Here is a 17,291-nt window from a genome sequence, read left to right on the forward strand (position 1 = left end):
GTCGGTTACGACCGCACCACAGCAGGGAACAGCGGAGTGCCAACGGGAACTGTGAGCGCCATTAGCAGCAACTATAAATTGCGCAAAATTATGTTTTTGTCGAAGTGACACACAACGCGAGTTATGCTCGATTTTTTGCTGATTTTTGACACACCACGCCAAAAAGGTTGCCCATCACTGACCTAAGACTTTGTTTCTGTTGGCACAGCACTTGATCAATCTAATTCTCATCAATGACTCTAACTAAAGAGTTTTCCGAAAGGGAAAAAAAAAGTTTTTGCACTCTGCAAACCTCCCAAAAACGGCCTGTTTTTCATGAAAATGGGCCCATTCCCCCCCCACAAAAAGGGCATGAATAGCCTTTAGGCGGCTTGTAGAGTGCTCCTGGGGGTGGGGCAAAAATGAGCAAAAAAAGGCTCTTTTTTGTGAAAAAGGGTGTGAATAGCCTTTAGGAGGCTTGTACTCCTGAGGGCTGGGGGGTTAAAACTGAGCAAAAAAACAGCCCATTTTTTGCTCATTTCTGCCCTCTCCAGCCCCAGGATCACTCTGGAGGCCTCCTAAAGGCTATGCACAGCCATTTTTGCGAAGGGGGCGGGGTTTCGGGAGGCCAAAAATGCTGTATTCTGTGTATAAGACGCACCCAGATTTTCAGCCTCTTTTTTGAGGGAAAAAGATGCGTCTTATACTCCGAAAATATGGTAAGTCTAAATGCTATTGCTATAGATGCCTAATTTAAGATATCTCATTTTTCTTCTTTCAAGTCCAGTACCCTTTCCCGTTTTACCTACCTTGAGGGCCAAGGCCACCAGTTACAGGGAAAACAAAGCTGAAACGAGAAGAGGACAAGGGGAAAAAACATCAATATGTCATTTAATGAAAAGAACATCCCTTATTAAAAGTCCTTAGCATAGATGGGTGCCTCCAGTAAACAGGGGAGAGATCCCATTAATTACTATGCGCAAGGTCAATGAAAGAAAACTATGCTAAGCATTTTATCAGATGGTCAAAAACACCAAGAGACAATATAGAATTTGTTTTTAAACATTTATATCTGTTAAGAATGTCCGTGTAATAAAAGGGGGGGGGGGAGAAAGAAATACACTTTCTTACGACCACAATTCAGCCCAAAATTTCTGTTCTTAAGAGAGACAAATGTTAAATGAGTTTTGCCCCATTTTATGACCCCTCTTGCCACAATTGTTAAGTGAATCCATGCAGTTGTTAAATTAGTCACAGGGTTGTTAAGTGAATCTGGCTCTCCCTTCTGACTTTGCTTGTCAGAAGGCCGCAAAAGGGGGTCACATGACCCTGGGACATTGCAACCATCATAAATATGAGTCAGATTAAGATTTAAGATTTAAGATTTAGTTTATTTGTATGCCTCCCTTCTCCAGGAGGGACTCAGGGCGGCGAACAACTCAAAGGGGAAAAGGGGATACAAACACAATACACGTAATTAAAATACACAAGAGTCATACAGCCATACAAGTCGAGAGGGGAGGGGAACTCATCAACCCCAGGTCAGTTGCAAAGTGTCTGGATTTTGATCACGTAATCATGGGGGTGTTACAATACTCATTAAATATGAAAATTGGTTATAAGTCATGTTTCCCAGTGCCATTGTAACCTCAAACAGTCACTAAATGAACTGTTGTAAGTTGAGGACTATCTGTTCAAAAAAGTACAAGGAAAGAAAAAGAAAGGTAAAGATAAGAAATATATGACTTCTAACCTTCTTTTCAACAGATTGGAGTATTATTGTCCTTCCTCTCTCTTAAGGGCTTTACAAATCCCCTCATTTAGTCCACATCTTTATTACTGTAATCTCAGATCAGAACAGAATAATAAGAGTTGAAGGGATGTTGTGGGTCATCTAGTCCAACCCAGAGCCCAAACAGGAGACCATACACCATTTCTGACAGGTGGCAGTCCAGTCTCTTCTTGAAAGCTTCCAGTGATGATGCGCCCACGACTTCTGAAGGCAACTTCTGTTCCATTGGTTGATTGTTCTCATTGTCATAAAATTTCTCCTTATTTCTAGGTGGAATCTCTCCTTGATTAGTTTCCATCCATTGTTCCTTGCCTGGCCTTCGGGTGCCTTGGAAAATAGCTTGACCTCTTCCTCTCTGTGGCAGCCCCTCAAATACTGGAAGACTGCTATCATCTCTTCACTAGACTAGCCATGTCAACCGTTCATCGTATGTTTTAGCCTCCAGTCCCCTAATCATCCTGGCTGCTCTTCTTTGCATTCTTTCCAGAGTCTCAAAATCTTTTTTGTAGCGTGGTGACCAAAACTGAATGCCGTATTCTAGGTGTGGTGTTACTAAGGTTTTATAGAGTTGTATTAGTACCTCACATGATCTTGATTGAAGCCCTCTGTTAGTACAATTTAGGATTGCATTGGCTTTTTTGTCTGCCACCGCACATTGCTGGCTCATATTTAATGGGTTGTCCGCTAAGACTCCAAGGTCCCTCTCACCGTCACTGCTATTAAGCCTGGTTTCCCCCAATCTTCATATTCTGTTAATTGCTTCAATGATCAAGACACAGTGTTCAGGATGGTTTCTTTACGAGTAACCAGGGATGCACATTGTGTTAAAGTACTTGTGTTATTCTGACCTAGCATAACATGCGAATCCAACCATTAGATGTGTGGTCAACTACACTTTATGGCTTAAGTGTTTCAAGTTTCAAACAGCTGCCAAAAAGCCAACACAGTTCTAGGCTGCATAAACAGAGGGATGGAATCAAGATCACGTGAAGTGTTAATACCGCTTTATAAGACCTTGGAAAGGCCACACTTGGAAAACTGCATCCAGTTTCGGTCGCCATGATGTAAAAAAGATGTGGAGACTCTAGAAAGAGTGCAGAGAAGAGCAACAAAGATGATTAGGGGACTGGAGGCTAAAACATAGAAAGATTGGTTGCAGGAACTGGGTATATCTAGTTTAATGGAAAGAAGGACTAGGGGAGACATGATAGCAGCGTTCCAATATCTCAGGGGCTGCCAAAGAAGAGGAAGTCAAACTATTCTCCAAGGTACCTGAGGGAAGAACAAGAAGCAATGGGTGGAAACTAATCAAGGAGAGAAGCAACTTAGAACTAAGGAGAAATTTCCTGACAGTTAGAACAATTAATCAGTGGAACAGTTTGCCTCCAGAAGTTGTGAATGCTCCAACACTGGAAGTTTTATAAAAAGATGTCTGAAGTGGTGTAGGGTTTTCTGCCTAAGCAGGGGGCTAGACTAGAAGATCTCCAGGGAACCTTCCAACTCTGTTATTCTATTCTGCCAAGTCATTATGGCTCAGTAAAAAAACACAGGATGGCTTAAACAAGGCAAACAGAGCACTATGAATCCTTCCTGTCCGTGACTCAGTCCACTGATGTAAAATAATTCCATCTGCTTCCATTTAAATCTCAAGGGCCATATTTCTGACTGTGTGCGATCTAATCCAAGTCATTGTTAAACTACAGAATTTACCGGCCATTAACATCAGTTCCAAATATTAATGAATGCTGAGTCATTGGGTTAGCTATCATAGTTTTATATACAGAGTATTAAAAGGGGGGAAAATACATGGAATATTGGAAAACATATGCACGTTCATACATGTTTTCCCATTTGTTTTCCTAATACGCTTTTTCTAGGTTTTTGCAAGATGAACCAAAGCCAATAGGACCACATCTAGAATGCTGCATCCACTTTTGGTCACGACTCTAAAAAAAAGATGTTGAGACTCTAGAAAAAGTGCAGAGAAGAGCAATTATTCTCTGATTAGCAGTGGTGGATTAAGGCTCACTGGTGCCCTAAGTACTGACAAATCTTGGTGCCCCCCTCCTTTCTACATACTGTACAAATCTTCATTGTTTTTTCTTTCTTTCTTTCTTTCTTTCTTTCTTTCTTTCTTTCTTTCTTTCTTTCTTTCTTTCTTTCTTTCTTTCTTTCTTTCTTTCTTTCTTTCTTTCTTTCTCAACTTCGTGGTGCCCCCTTTGGGCCTGGTGCCATAAGGACATGCTTAGTCTGCTTAATGGTTAATAAACCACTGACGATTAGGAGATTGGAGACTAGAACATACTATGAATGGTTGCAGGAACTGGGCATGGCTAGTCCAGTGAAGAAAAGGACCAGGGGAGACATGATAGCAGTCTTCCAATATCTGAGGGGCTGCCACAGAGAGGAGGGGGTCAAGCTATTTTCCAAAGCACCCGAAGGCCAGGCAAGGAATAATGGATGGAAACTGATCAAGGAGAGATTCAACCTAGAAATGAGAATTTTTCTGACAGTGAGAGCAATTGACCAATGGAACAGAAGTTGCCTTTGGAAATTGTGGGAGCTTCATCACTGGAAGCTTTCAAGAAGAGACTGGACTGCCATTTGTCAGAAATGGTGTAAGGTCTCCTGCTTGGGCAAGGGGTTGGACTAGATGACCTACAAGGTCCCTTCCAACTCTGTTAATCTGAATGGAAGGATTACAATGCTATCCAGGCAATTAATGCCTTTTAAATCTCTCCTTAAAATGAATGGTTGCTGGCCCGGAAATAACTAAGCACTTTATTTCACAAAAGCCTGAATGAATAATAACAAATTCTATGACAACATGCAGCTTTTAAAAGAAGATAGGAAAAACATTCAGTTCATCAGTTGTAATTGCAAATAACGGCCCAATGAAAATGCTGTCAGTCTCAATTCTGGCTCTTTAAAGACAGAAAAATATTGGAAGAAATAAAAAGTAGTCCAATACTTTTTAAGCATACAAACGAACTGAACAGGCCAAAAAGATATTAATGAAGGCAAAGTTCACTCCTATACTGTTGCGATTTAAAAATTAGACTAATGTTTGCCAAGAGGTTTAATATCATAATGTATTTGTTTTATCCCAATTCCCTGTATTTTATAATTATACAGGAGATGTGAACAAAATGGGGCTGAGGTGGGGGCAGCCTGTCAGACCCGGAAGCCATCTTTTAACTTTTGAAGTTCAGGCCTGCCACATTTTCTATTGTGGGAAAATGGGGAGCGAGATTATACAGAGTGTGGGTGATATGTAGTCATAACAACATTCCTTTCTCAGAGAGCCAGGACATTCTGCCCTGCACCTTGAGTGGTGTGACTGGGAGGTAGCTCCAGTTTTGGATGGTGCCTGATTGGGCTATGCGACAGACATGTGGGTGCTGGGCAGGGATTGAACTTTCGCTTGAGTGGGGAAAACCTGGAAGCTTTCAGATTTGGGTTTTCCCAAATGTGCCAATATGACACCTCTAATAAAATGGGAACTTTGAGGAACCTCAAGCCTCAGTGTCAGAACCTCTCCATTAGATAATTAGGAAAGAAGACCACGAGACTCCATGTGTAGAAATCAAGTGTACTTTTACTAATTATAAATGATTAAAGGCATAGCGAAGCGAAGTCTGATTATTTAGGCGTGAAAGCGATTGATATATAGAATAGCCCATTCCCCACCCCTTGGAATCACAGTTACAGTCCAATCATAATTCTCTCAAGTGTCAGGTGTGAGATAACTTCAAAAGGCATCACGAAGATGGAATGTCGGTGCCGTTAGTCCTGGCGGGAATCTCCTACGCATGCGTAGTCCGACAGGCAGCTGAACTCCAGAACCTTCCTCCAGCACAATGAGTAACCCCTCCCAAATACCATGCCCTCCCTCCCCGTTTCATGGCAGCCGAAGCAACAGCAAAGCAGAGGCTGACACTCGGAGTCTTATTTGGTTGGGGGTGTTGCCTGAAACCTTGACATTGGCATTTGTTTCTTTCCGTAATAGCAAAACAAGTGCCTCACAAATCCCCAAGGAACAAGACTCATCTGCTGTGTCTCTTTGACAATTGGTTTTCTGTTCTCTATTTTTTTTAATTAACAAATAATACTGTACATTGAGAAGTATTGACTGAAAAAACCTATACAAAAACATTTCGAACTTTTCTTTTTTTGAAAAAAAAGAAATAATGTTATGTGTTGTGGCCCAGCAGGAGCTGTTGGAGCTGCCACCAGACTCCGACAGCGAGGGGCCCTATGAGTTGGCCCTGAAGGAGGTGGAGGACCCTGGACAGGGTTCTGACTCCAAACAGGGCACAGAGAGACTGGTTGGCCACCAGGTGGTGCCTGAGCCTTGGATCAGTGGGGAGGAGACAAGGGAGAGTGAGCCGGACGCCAGCAGTGAGTTGTTCCTGGATGCACGCCGTCGAAGAGCTACTCGGCGTCAAGAAGAACTACGTAATTACAGGAGGTAATTACGCTCAGCTGATGGTCATTAGGCTCCTCTCCAGACTATAAAACAGACTGCTTGTGCCACGCCCTTCTTGCAGAAGTCAACGCTTTGACTAAAAAGAAACAAACTTGGCAGGCTGGATTGCTGCCAGAGTTTGTCTGAATTGCTGTCAAGGTTTGTCGGCCTTGCTGCCAAGGTCCTTATCTGTTTGTTTACTTGGCTTTCAGCCACCGAGAGTCTGGTCTTGTTATTAAAGGACATTCTCATTAAGCGTGTCTCAGCTTTCGTTACTGGACGGAGGAGGGAGTCAGAACAGTTATGTTAGTCAACACCGGGTATACATTGTGCGGGGGGGGGGGGAAGATTGGTTAATTAGTTTTTGTCATTGGATAGGAGGAAAAAATGTGTCGAGTATAATTAAAAAGACTGAAAGGCGAGAAAGTCAAAGGCATAAACTGGCTCCTCTCTAGATCCGAGTTTATTCACTGTTAGGAGAAACCAGACATCTGAATCCACCCTAGGCTACTTACTGATTGCTTTGTCACGAGATGATGAGAATATAATATGGAAAATAGCCTCTCTCTCTTTTTTTTTTTTTTAGTCCAAGGGCAGATAGATGTGCTCTATAATTGTTCTGGACCATAGCCAGAAAAGGAGCTCCCATTATTGTAGTAATAATTCAACAATCTCTCCAGATCAGTCTCTCTCAGCTTGGAACTCTCAAACTTTAGTGGACTACAATTCCCATAGAGCCCAGGAAACGATGGGTCTTTAATCCAGGAGAACAAGATGGCAGAACTGGTGGCGCAGTGGTTAGAGTGCAGTATTACAGGTTAATTCTGCCCACAGCCAGCCGTTTGATCCTGAGGGACTCAAGTGTCAACCCTGAAGCTAACCTGACCGAAGCCATTTTTGACCGCTTCAGTGTTGCCATATTTGAGCTGAGGGATAGGGAAGGGGGATTTGAGATAGAGGGGAAACTAGGTTTATTTAGGAACTGACTTAATTGCTAAGCAAGACTTATTAAATGAGTGACACTCATTTTACAATCTTTTCTGCCACAGTTGTTAAGCGAATCACTGCAACTGTTAAGTGAATCATGCAGTCATTAAGCAAATCTGGCTTCTCCCATTTGATTTTGCTTGGCAGAAGCCAGCTGGGAAGCTTACATATTGTGATCATATGACCCCAAGACACTTCAACTATCATAAATACATGCCAGTTGCCAGGCGCCCAAATTTTGATTACCGTATTTTTTGGAGTATAAGACACACCTTTTCCCCTCAAAAACTAGGCTGAAAATCTGGGTGCATTTTATACATTGAATACAGCAGTTTTGCTTCCTGAAACACCACCCCTTTGCAAAAATGGATGTGCATAGCTTTTAGGGGGCTTATAGAGTGCTCCTGAAGGCTGGGGAGGGCGAAAATGAGTGAAAAACAGGCCATTTTTGACCCCCAACCCTCAGGAGCACTCTATAAGCCTCCTAAAGGCTATGCATGCCCTTTTTTTTTTACAAAAAACAATCCTGTTTTCACAAAAAATGGGACATTTTTTGCTTATTTGCCCACCCCAGGAGCCTCCTAAAGGTTGTGCATGACCTTTTTTGGACAAAAAACGGGCTGTTTTCGGGAGGTCTGCAGAGTGGAAAAACTTTTTTTTTTATTTGCCTCTTCAAAATCTTGGTGCATCTTATACTCTGGTGCATCTTATACTCCGAAAAATCCAGTACGTGACCAAGTGGATGCTGAAACAATTGTAAATGTGAAAACTGGTCATAAGCCACTTTTTTCAGTGCCGTTGTAACTCCAAATAGTCATTAAACTTGTAGTTTAGCCGCTTAAAGATGTAGAGACTTCAACTGCTGGCTGGGGAATTCTGGGAGTTGAAGTCTTCACATTTTCATGTTGCTGAGCTGAAAAACATGGATCTCGCCCCACATCTACACCTACAGTGCTCCAATTAATAGCTGTTCATTCTAGGAGCAAAGGCTCAAATATCTCTGGAGTGCATCAGGTTGGGTAAATTTGATCTGTCCGTACAGCAGATCTAATTCAGAATACAAAAGAGCAGAAGTTAATAGCTACCTGGGCAGGTGGGAAGCTTGATTAATCATACCAAGCCTACAACAGAGGTCAACACATCTGATTTTAGAGTTCATATCTGCATATTATAGTTAAATTCCCCCTACTGATATCTGAATAAGACTCCTACGATGATGATGGTGACAACGGCAAGGAAAAGGAAAGATGTAATCCACAAAAGGTAGCGTCACACAACCCAGCCTGGCCTAACTCATTGCCATTTAATGAGGGACGGAAAGAAAGGAAAAACCATTAAACATAGATGCCTTTCTAAAGAAGGGATGACTTATTTATAAGAGCTTATGGAGAAAAAGGAAGAACATTTATTAATTACGTTCAACGTTCAAGAAAAAAAGATAATTGTCAGGGTTCCAAATAGCATCCAAAATAAAATAAGAATCCGAGGCAAGAAATTCCTCAAAGTTCCAATTTATTAAGAGAGCCAAGTTGGCACATCTGGGAAAACCCGAATCTGAAAGCTTCCAGGTTTTCCCACCCAGTTGAAAGTTCAAGATCCTGCTCCAAACACCCCCAGGTTCATCATATGCTCCCATCTTTCACTACCACAAAGACAGATTCCACCCATCCAGAGACAAAGATGACCTTGACTTTCTAAGAAGAATATTATTATGGCTACACGTCACCCAACTCCACATAATCCCCCCTCTCATTTTCCCACACTATTAAGTAGACAGTAGAAAGTGTGGCAGGCCTGAAACCTAAAAAGAAAAGATGGCTTGCAGGTCTGAAAATAATGCCAAACCATTATTTTTCTGATGCTAAAGGTCCTACAAAAATTAGATTCCAATCTGCAAGTATTGTGCTTAATTAAAACCGATAACTCTTTATAGATATAACCGCCTGCAATTTTAGGAAGAATGGGTACTTTTAAAAAGCCCTGGCTCTGCCTGTCATCTATTTCACTGTAGTAAAAGGTAATGAATATTCATTAATCAAACGCTCCAAAGCTTATCTGCCCACAAAACCTTTTATTAGCTTATTCATATCCTAGCACGTCAGTAGAGTAGGCTGAAATTTCAAAAGGATTTTGAACAGAAGCAAAAAATTAATTCAGGAGATTTTAACGATGGACAGGACTACAGTATTGTTTTTTAAGGAGAAAATGGATCAGTAATCCTAGCTATTTGAAATACTGTTCGCTGTTACTTTCGCCAATACAGGCTGTTCCCCAGTTAAAAATCTTGAGCTCCTTATACCAACAATGGTGGAAGTTCTGATGATCAGCTATGCCGCGCAATTGTTGGAACTTTTTAAAAACTTTTTTAAAGCATTTTTTTTACTATCTATTCGCCTGAACGGGTAGTAAAAAAATGCTTTAAAAAGTTTTTAAAAAGTTCCGACAATCAGCTGTGCAACAATCAGCTGTGCCTGATTGTCTGAGAGATTCCTGCTTGTTGCAGGGGCCATTTTGTGTGAAGTCCAGCTGCTTTTACATTGTGTATGAGTCAGTTGTGCAGCTTCTGTGTTATTTTTGTGTAAAGTGTGATAGTTGGTTTTTGAGTTCTCCGTGACTCTGTGAGGTTCCTACTTGTTGCAGGGGACGTTTTATGTGGTCCAGCTGCTTTTACATTGTGTGTGTCAGTCAGTTGTGCATCCACAACCACCAAGCCATGCCTGTCCAGTCACATGATCACCAAGCCACACCCACCCGGTCACATGATTACTAAGCCACGCCCACAGAACTGTAGGGGGAAAAATTGAATTTCACCACTGCCTCAACCCTATACAGGTAGTCCTTGACTTACAATCGTTTGTTTAGTGACCGTTCAAAGTGATAACAGCGTTGAAAAAAGTGACTTATGACCATTTTTCACACTTATGACTGTTGGAGTCTCCTCGTGGTCACATGATCAAAATTCAGATGCTTGGAAACTGGCATGTACTTATGACAGTTGCACTGTCCCGGAGGGTCATGTGATCACCAGATTTTCTTCCAACTTGTTGGAAGGCAATGGGGGTAAGCTAGATTGACTTCACAACCACAAGATTCACTGCAATAACAGCTGCAGTGATTTATTTAACAATTGTGGGGGGGGGGGGAAGGTTGTGAAATCAGGCACAGTTCACTTAACAATGACTTAGTAACAGTAATTTTGGTCCCAAGTGCAGCCATAATTTGAGCACTACCTGTACAGTTCTTTATCATTCAATCTCTTAATAGTACATTATTGAGGGGGGGTAGAGTGTGAGTGACCACTGGGCGTGGTTAGTACTTGAATGGGAAATCACCAGGATTTTTTTATTTATTTATGTCCTGCCTTTATTGTTTTCATATATAACCCAAGGTGACAAACGCACACAATATTACTCCCTCCTACTTCTACTTTCCTCAACAACCCTGTGTGATGAATTGGGTTGAGAGCAGGGGTGAAATTCAGCAGGTTCTGGCAGGTTCTAGAGAACTGGCAGCAGAAATTTTGAGTAGTTTGGAGAACCGGCAAATACCACCTCTGGCTGGCCCCAAAGTGGGGTGGGAATGGAGATTTTCCAATATCCTTCCCCTGAAGTGGGGTGGGAATGGAGATTTTGCAGTATCCTTGCCCTGTCAGGACCACCAAGCCACACCCACAGAATTGGTGGTAAAAAAAAAAAGAATTTCACCACTGGTTGAGTGTGTGTGACTGGCTTAAAGTCACCCAGCTGGCTTTCATACCTAAGGTGGAACTAGAACTCACAGGCTCCTGGCTTGTATGCCTGGTCCTTCACCACTCAATCAAACTAGCCTCAGAGTTAAAGGCTGAAAACATTGTTTTTTCAAACTCGGCCACTTCAAGATATGTGGACTTCACCAATTCTCAGAATTCCTCAGGCAATGTGCTGGCTAGGGAATTTTGGGAATTGAAGTCCGAACTTCTTAAAGTTGCCAGAATATGAAAAACACCGGGCTAGACCTAGAAATAAACAAACAAACACACCCACACAATCCTGAAGGCAGGTAATGGCAAACCACTTCCTTTGTGTTGACAAAAAACACAATGTATGTATGTGTTCCTGTACTCACCACAAATTGAACTCAACTCAAGGTGTGTGTGTGTGTGTGTGTTACTTTACCTGTATTATTACTCACTTCCTTTGTAAAATGCGTTGGAGAAAGAAGGAAGAAACATATACCATTTTCATCATAAAACAATCTCTATTATTGAAAAGCGATCTATGAGGCTAAAGGACATTAAAATGTATTTAGCATTACGTCTGGACTGAGAGTTTAAACTCTAGTTCTGATATCAATTTATCAGGAAATCAGGAAATATCTGTCCAGTATAGGAAATACAGGAGTAAACAAATGATTTCTCCCCTAATATGACACATATGAAATTAACTGAGAAACTACTGTTTGAACCAGATATTTAATTAAGCATCAGTAACTGGAAATTAATGTATTGCAATGGGTGGCTGTGAAATTTGGACCATAAGAAAGGCTGAGCGCCAAAGAATGGAGGCTGTTGAACTATGGTGCTGGAGAAGTCCCTTGGACTGCAAGATGATCCAACCGGTCAGTCCTAGAGGAGATCAACCCTGACTGCTCTTTAGAAGACCAGATCCTGAAGAGGAAACTCAATACTTTGGCCACCTAATGAGAAGGAAGAAGGATTCACTGGAGAAGAGCCTCATGCTGGGAAGGATTGAGGGCAAAAGAAGAAAGGGACGACAGAGAATAAGGTGGTTGGATGGAGTCACCGAAGCAGTAGGCGTGAGTTTAAATGGACTCCGGGGATGGTAGAGGACAGGAAGACCCGGAGGAACGTTGCCTATGGGGTTGTGATGAGTCGGACACGACTTCGCAACTAACAACAACAAATTGGAAGTTTCATAACCATTTCAAACTCTTGGCTCAGTCCTGATACTATTTAGTGGAGACTGTAAAATAAAGAGCTTCCCATCATTTACAATATACTCTTCCAATTAAAAAATGATACTAGAAGTGAGAGAAAGAATCAAATCTATTCCCTAACAATATAAAATATGAAGAGAAGTATTTTAATTTAGTCTCTCTGTGTCTTATATCTTATATACACACACATATACACTATATTTATTTATTTAAAACATTTATAATTGCCCATCTTCTAACAAACTCTGAGTGGCTTTCAATCGAAAGTTAAAACAACATACGAATCACATCTAAACTAAAAAAAAACCTAAACAGATTAAAAATTAAAATTAAAAACCACAAAAGGCTGGCACCAGGTCAACCTTCTAATGTTCTAATTTTATATATAATTGATGTAAAGAAATTGCTTACATATTTTAATATCAATTATTACTTCTGTGTATATATATTTGGTCAAGAAAAACTATTTACATTTTTCAGTTATTTTATTGGTTATCTACTTTCTATGTGTGTCTTTATTAATATATACCAATCCATAACTGAAAGGGCAAATATCTACCTATTCTGAATGCATTTATCTAAACCTATACTGTAGTATGTATGTATGTATGTAGAGAGAGGGCGGGGAGATTCAATACATTCAGAAAAAGTGGGGGGGGGGTGTAGGTAGGTTATACTATATATTTTTATGACATTTTTAATTCATGTTAGCCAGCAAGAGGGATGAATTTGGAACAGGCAGCCATATACAGGTAGTCCTCAAATTTTGGCATACTGCAAGGGTCCTAAGTATGAAAAATGGTTATAAGGCACTTTTTCCAGTGCTGTAATTTCCAAAGATCACTAAACAAATGGTTGTAAACCAAGGACCACCTATAAATCAAATAACCACCTCCAATAAACATTCATAGGAATGGGATTTTATATATACCAGTTTTCAGTGCGTTCAAAAAAAAATGTTCAATTAGTGTGCATGCATGTGTGCATTTATACATCACATAAATACCCACCTACCCATGTGTGTGTGCAAATTGTCTGTGGGACGTTACATGTTTTAAGGGCTTTCTTTTTGCTGTTGTTAGTTAGCCAAGAACCTGAAATGGTTAGCAGTATAAATACTCCTACATGTTCCTCTGTGGTGGTTGGGGGGGAGAGGGGGATGGATTTTGTGCATGAATACATTCAGAAAAATGCTCAGTCAGTATATGACAATGAAACCCCTGCTGGATTTTTATAAGACATTTTTTAATGTCCTTTAGCCACCCAGTGTGCAAGTGATCACACACCCACTACTGTACAGTAGTGCAACTGGATACAGACATACATGATATCAATAATGGGTTGAAATGAGGGGTCATTCAATCAGAATAGAACTGGATGGGATCCTGGAGGTCTTCTAGTCTAACCCCCTGCTTACATAGTTCCCAAACTAGGCCAGATCTCTCAAAAGAGGGGGGAAACATGCACAGGAAAGGAGAATTTTTAGAAAATAAGTTGGACTTTTCTTTGTGGCAGTCCCTCAAATACTGGAATATTGCCAATCCATTTCATAAAAGCTATGAGGGTCCTGGAGCTTGGTTTTTTTCTTGCAGACGTTTCATTACCAAACCAGGTAACATCATCAGTGCTAGCTGATGATGACTAGTTGACCAGCACTGATGACGTCACCTAGTTTGGTTAATGAAACATCTGCAAGAAAATAGCCAAGCTCAGAAAGTTGCAAGGACCCCTCATTTCAACCCTGAGGTACAAATATTCTCCTTTAATTGCATCATACTATATATGTCTGTATGCAGACTCAGTACAGGTAATCCTCCACTTACAAAAGTTCATTTTTTTCATTTCTAAGTTGAAAGGGCACCAGAAAAAAAGGACTTACGACCGTTTTTCACATGTACGACCACTGCAGCATTCCCTACAGTCACATGATTTACATTCGGATGCTTGACAACTGCCTCACATTTATGACGGGTTGCAGTACCCCAGGAGTCACCGGATTGTTGGGGGCAATATGCTGACTCTGTAAACCGCTTAGAGAGGGCTGAAAGCCCTATGAAGCGGTATATAAGTCTAACTGCTATTGCTATCTCCTTTTGCAGCCTTCCGACAAGCAAAGTCAATGGGACAGCATGATTCACTTGAAAACCAGATTATTAACGGATCAGCTGCAGCGATTCACTTAACAAGTGCGGCAAGGAAGGTTGTAAAACGGAGCAGAACTCAAGACTTCACAAACGCCTCACTGAGCAACATAAACTTTGAGCTCAATTGTGGATCCTAAGCTGAAGACGTAACGGACACAGTAGCCCAGTGTCTAAGACGCTGAGCCTGTCGATCAGAAAGGTCGGCAGTTTGGCGGTTCGAATCCCTAGCGCCGCGTAACGGAGTGAGCTCCCGTTCCTTGTCCCGGCTTCTGCCAACCTAGCCATTCGAAAGCAGGTAAAAAATGCAAGTAGAAAAATAGGAACCACCTTTGGTGGGAAGCTAACTGCGTTCCGTGTGCCTATGGCGTTTAGTCATGCCGGCCACATGACCACGGAGACGTCTTCGGACAGCGCTGGCTCTTCGGCTTTGAAACGGAGATGAGCACCGCCCCCTAGAGTCGGGAACGACTGGCACATATGTGCCAGGGGAACCTTGACCTTTAAGTCGAACACTACCCGTACTGAAGTGGGCACTGTGGACATGTGGACCCCTGGCCCACTTGGGTGGGAAGGTAACTGCGTTCCGTGTGCCTATGGCATTTAGTCATGCCGGCCACATGACCACCGAGACGTCTTCGGACAGCGCTGGCTCTTCGGCTTTGAAACGGAGATGAGCACCGCCCCCTAGAGTCGGGAACGACTGGCACATATGTGCCAGGGGAACCTTTACCTTTAAGTTGAACACTACCGGTACTGAAGTGGGCATTGTGGACATGTGGACCCCTGGCCCACTTGGGTGGACTTATGATCAAAAATCAGACCTATCTGAATTTTGCCTGCAAGAGGAACTCCAATCCTCGTAGGAACCAGGCGGATTTCTTGACATGTCCTGGAGAGCCACTACAACCCCTCGGGCGAGCAAGGCCACGAGTGGACCGACACCCACCCACCCCACGGATCCCCACTTTGAATAACAGGGAGGGGCGGATCTGGGGCCTCGCCAGGTGTAGCCCCCCACCCACCCACATCTGGGGCCTCGCCAGGTGTAGCCCCCCCACCCACCCACATCTGGGGCCTCGCCAGGTGTAGCCCCCCCACCCACCCACATCTGGGGCCTCGCCAGGTGTAGCCCCCCCACCCACCCACATCTGGGGCCTCGCCAGGTGTAGCCCACCCACCCACCCACATCTGGGGCCTCGCCAGGTGTAGCCCCCCCACCCACCCACATCTGGGGCCTCGCCAGGTGTAGCCCCCCCACCCACCCACATCTGGGGCCTCGCCAGGTGTAGCCCCCCACCCACCGCCGACCCCCGCATCCTCAGCCTGCTTGACATCCCCCCCTCATCCCAAAAGCGGACGAGACACGCCCCACACACACACATGGGACACCATGGAGCCCCTCACGACCCTCTTGAGGGACCCTCCCCTCCCCCCCCCCTCTCTTTGCCCGTACCTGGCGGGTCCGGGGCTTCTCGCGGCTGCTGCGGAGGCTGCTCCGGCGCCGCCCGCCGCTGCGTTGGGCATCCCCGGCGGCCCGGCCGCAACACTGGACACCCCGGCGGGGGCGGCTCCGGCCCCCAGCCCCGCCGGCCGCAGCGCCATCTTGCTGCCGCCGCCTCCGCCTCCTGTCAGCTGGGACGCCGCCGCCTCCGCCACTTCCGGGGCCGAGCCGGCGCTGGCTGGCTCTCTCTCTCTCTCTCTGTCGTACGGGCGAGCAGGCGGGGTGCTGGGTGTTTGCTGGAGGGTTGAACTCCGCTCCTCGGTCTCTGGAGGCCGGCGGGGTGGAGCCTCCGGGAGCCCTTGAGGCCATCTAGGCCAGTGTTTCTCAACCTTGGTGACTTGAAGTCCTGTGGACTTCAACTCCCAAAATCCCCCAGCCAGCATAGCTGGCTGGGGGATTCTGGGAGTTGAAGTCCACAGGACTTCAAGTCACCAAGGTTGAGAAACACTGATCTAGGCCACCCCTCTGGTCAGGGCGGCAGGAGGGACCGCTGACCTGAGGCAACCATCCCTGGCGTTAAAAGGGTTGCAGGTGGAAAAGGACTCCCCATGCCATCGTCCCTTGTCACAGAAAGGGACTCTTTAAAAAAAATTAATTTTTATTTATTTATTTATTTATTTTCATATCAGTAACCACCAGATTATTAACGGATCAACCGCAGCGATTCACTTAACAAGTGTGGCAAGGAAGGTCATAAAACGGGGTAGACCTCAAGACTTCACGAACGCCTCACGGAGCGACATACATTTTGGGCTCAGTTGTGACTGAGGCAAGCATCCCTGGCGCTAAAGGGATTGCAGGTGGAAAAGGACTCCCCACACCATCGTCCCCGGCTCAGAAAGGGACTTTTTTTAAAAAAGGTTTTTTTAATTTTCATTTTCATATCAGTAACAACTAGATTATTAACGGCTCAACCGCAGCGATAAAGTGCAGCAAGGAAGGTTGTAAAATGGGGCAGAACTCAAGACTTCACAAACACTTGACTGAGCAACATAAATTTTGGGTTCAATTGTGGGTCCTAAGTCGACGATGTAAGGTGGCTCAGTGGCTAAGACGCTGAGCTTGTCAATCAGAAAGGTTGTCAGTTCGGCAGTTCAAATCCCTAGCATCGCTTCTCTGGAGGCTGGTGGGGTAGAGCTTCCGGGAGCCCTCATGGTCATCTAGCCCACCCCTCTGGTCCGGGCCGCAGGAAGGACCGCTGATTGAGGCAACCATCCCTGCCGCTAAAAGGATTGCAGATGGAAAAGGACTCCCCATGCCATCGTCCCCGGCACAGAAAGAGACTCCCTCTTTTTTTGAAAAGCTTTATTTCCATATAAGTATCCACAAGTATACCACTGCATCTTAATAAACACTATTATGTATTATCCATTATTATATCCATTCTTCTCACCATCCACCCACAATAACTCTCATTTGCTCTTCTGCTTTCCATACACCATATTATAGTAGTGGCAAAAATTGTGGAAACATTTTTGGGAAAAG

At 43.7% G+C, this 17,291-nt stretch overlaps 1 protein-coding gene across 1 annotated transcript in view; it reads right to left on the reverse strand.

Annotated features, from left to right (window-relative positions):
* Window positions 1–15,921, reverse strand: part of SYNRG (synergin gamma) — a 94,756-nt gene extending 78,835 nt beyond the window's left edge. The window contains exons 1-2 of the mRNA XM_087717135.1: window positions 15,759–15,921; window positions 789–826 (exon numbers count right to left, since the gene is read on the reverse strand). Of these exons, the coding sequence (XP_087573261.1) occupies window positions 789–826; window positions 15,759–15,907 (187 nt within the window). The 5' untranslated portion in view covers window positions 15,908–15,921. The remainder of the gene's footprint in view (window positions 1–788; window positions 827–15,758) is intronic.
* Between the last annotated feature and the right edge of the window lie 1,370 nt (window positions 15,922–17,291).

This window comes from Thamnophis sirtalis, unplaced genomic scaffold (assembly GCF_051295495.1).
Source record: "Thamnophis sirtalis isolate CommonGarterSnake01/CBP01778 unplaced genomic scaffold, rThaSir2_p1.2 scaffold_6, whole genome shotgun sequence".
NCBI lineage: Eukaryota > Metazoa > Chordata > Lepidosauria > Squamata > Natricidae > Thamnophis > Thamnophis sirtalis.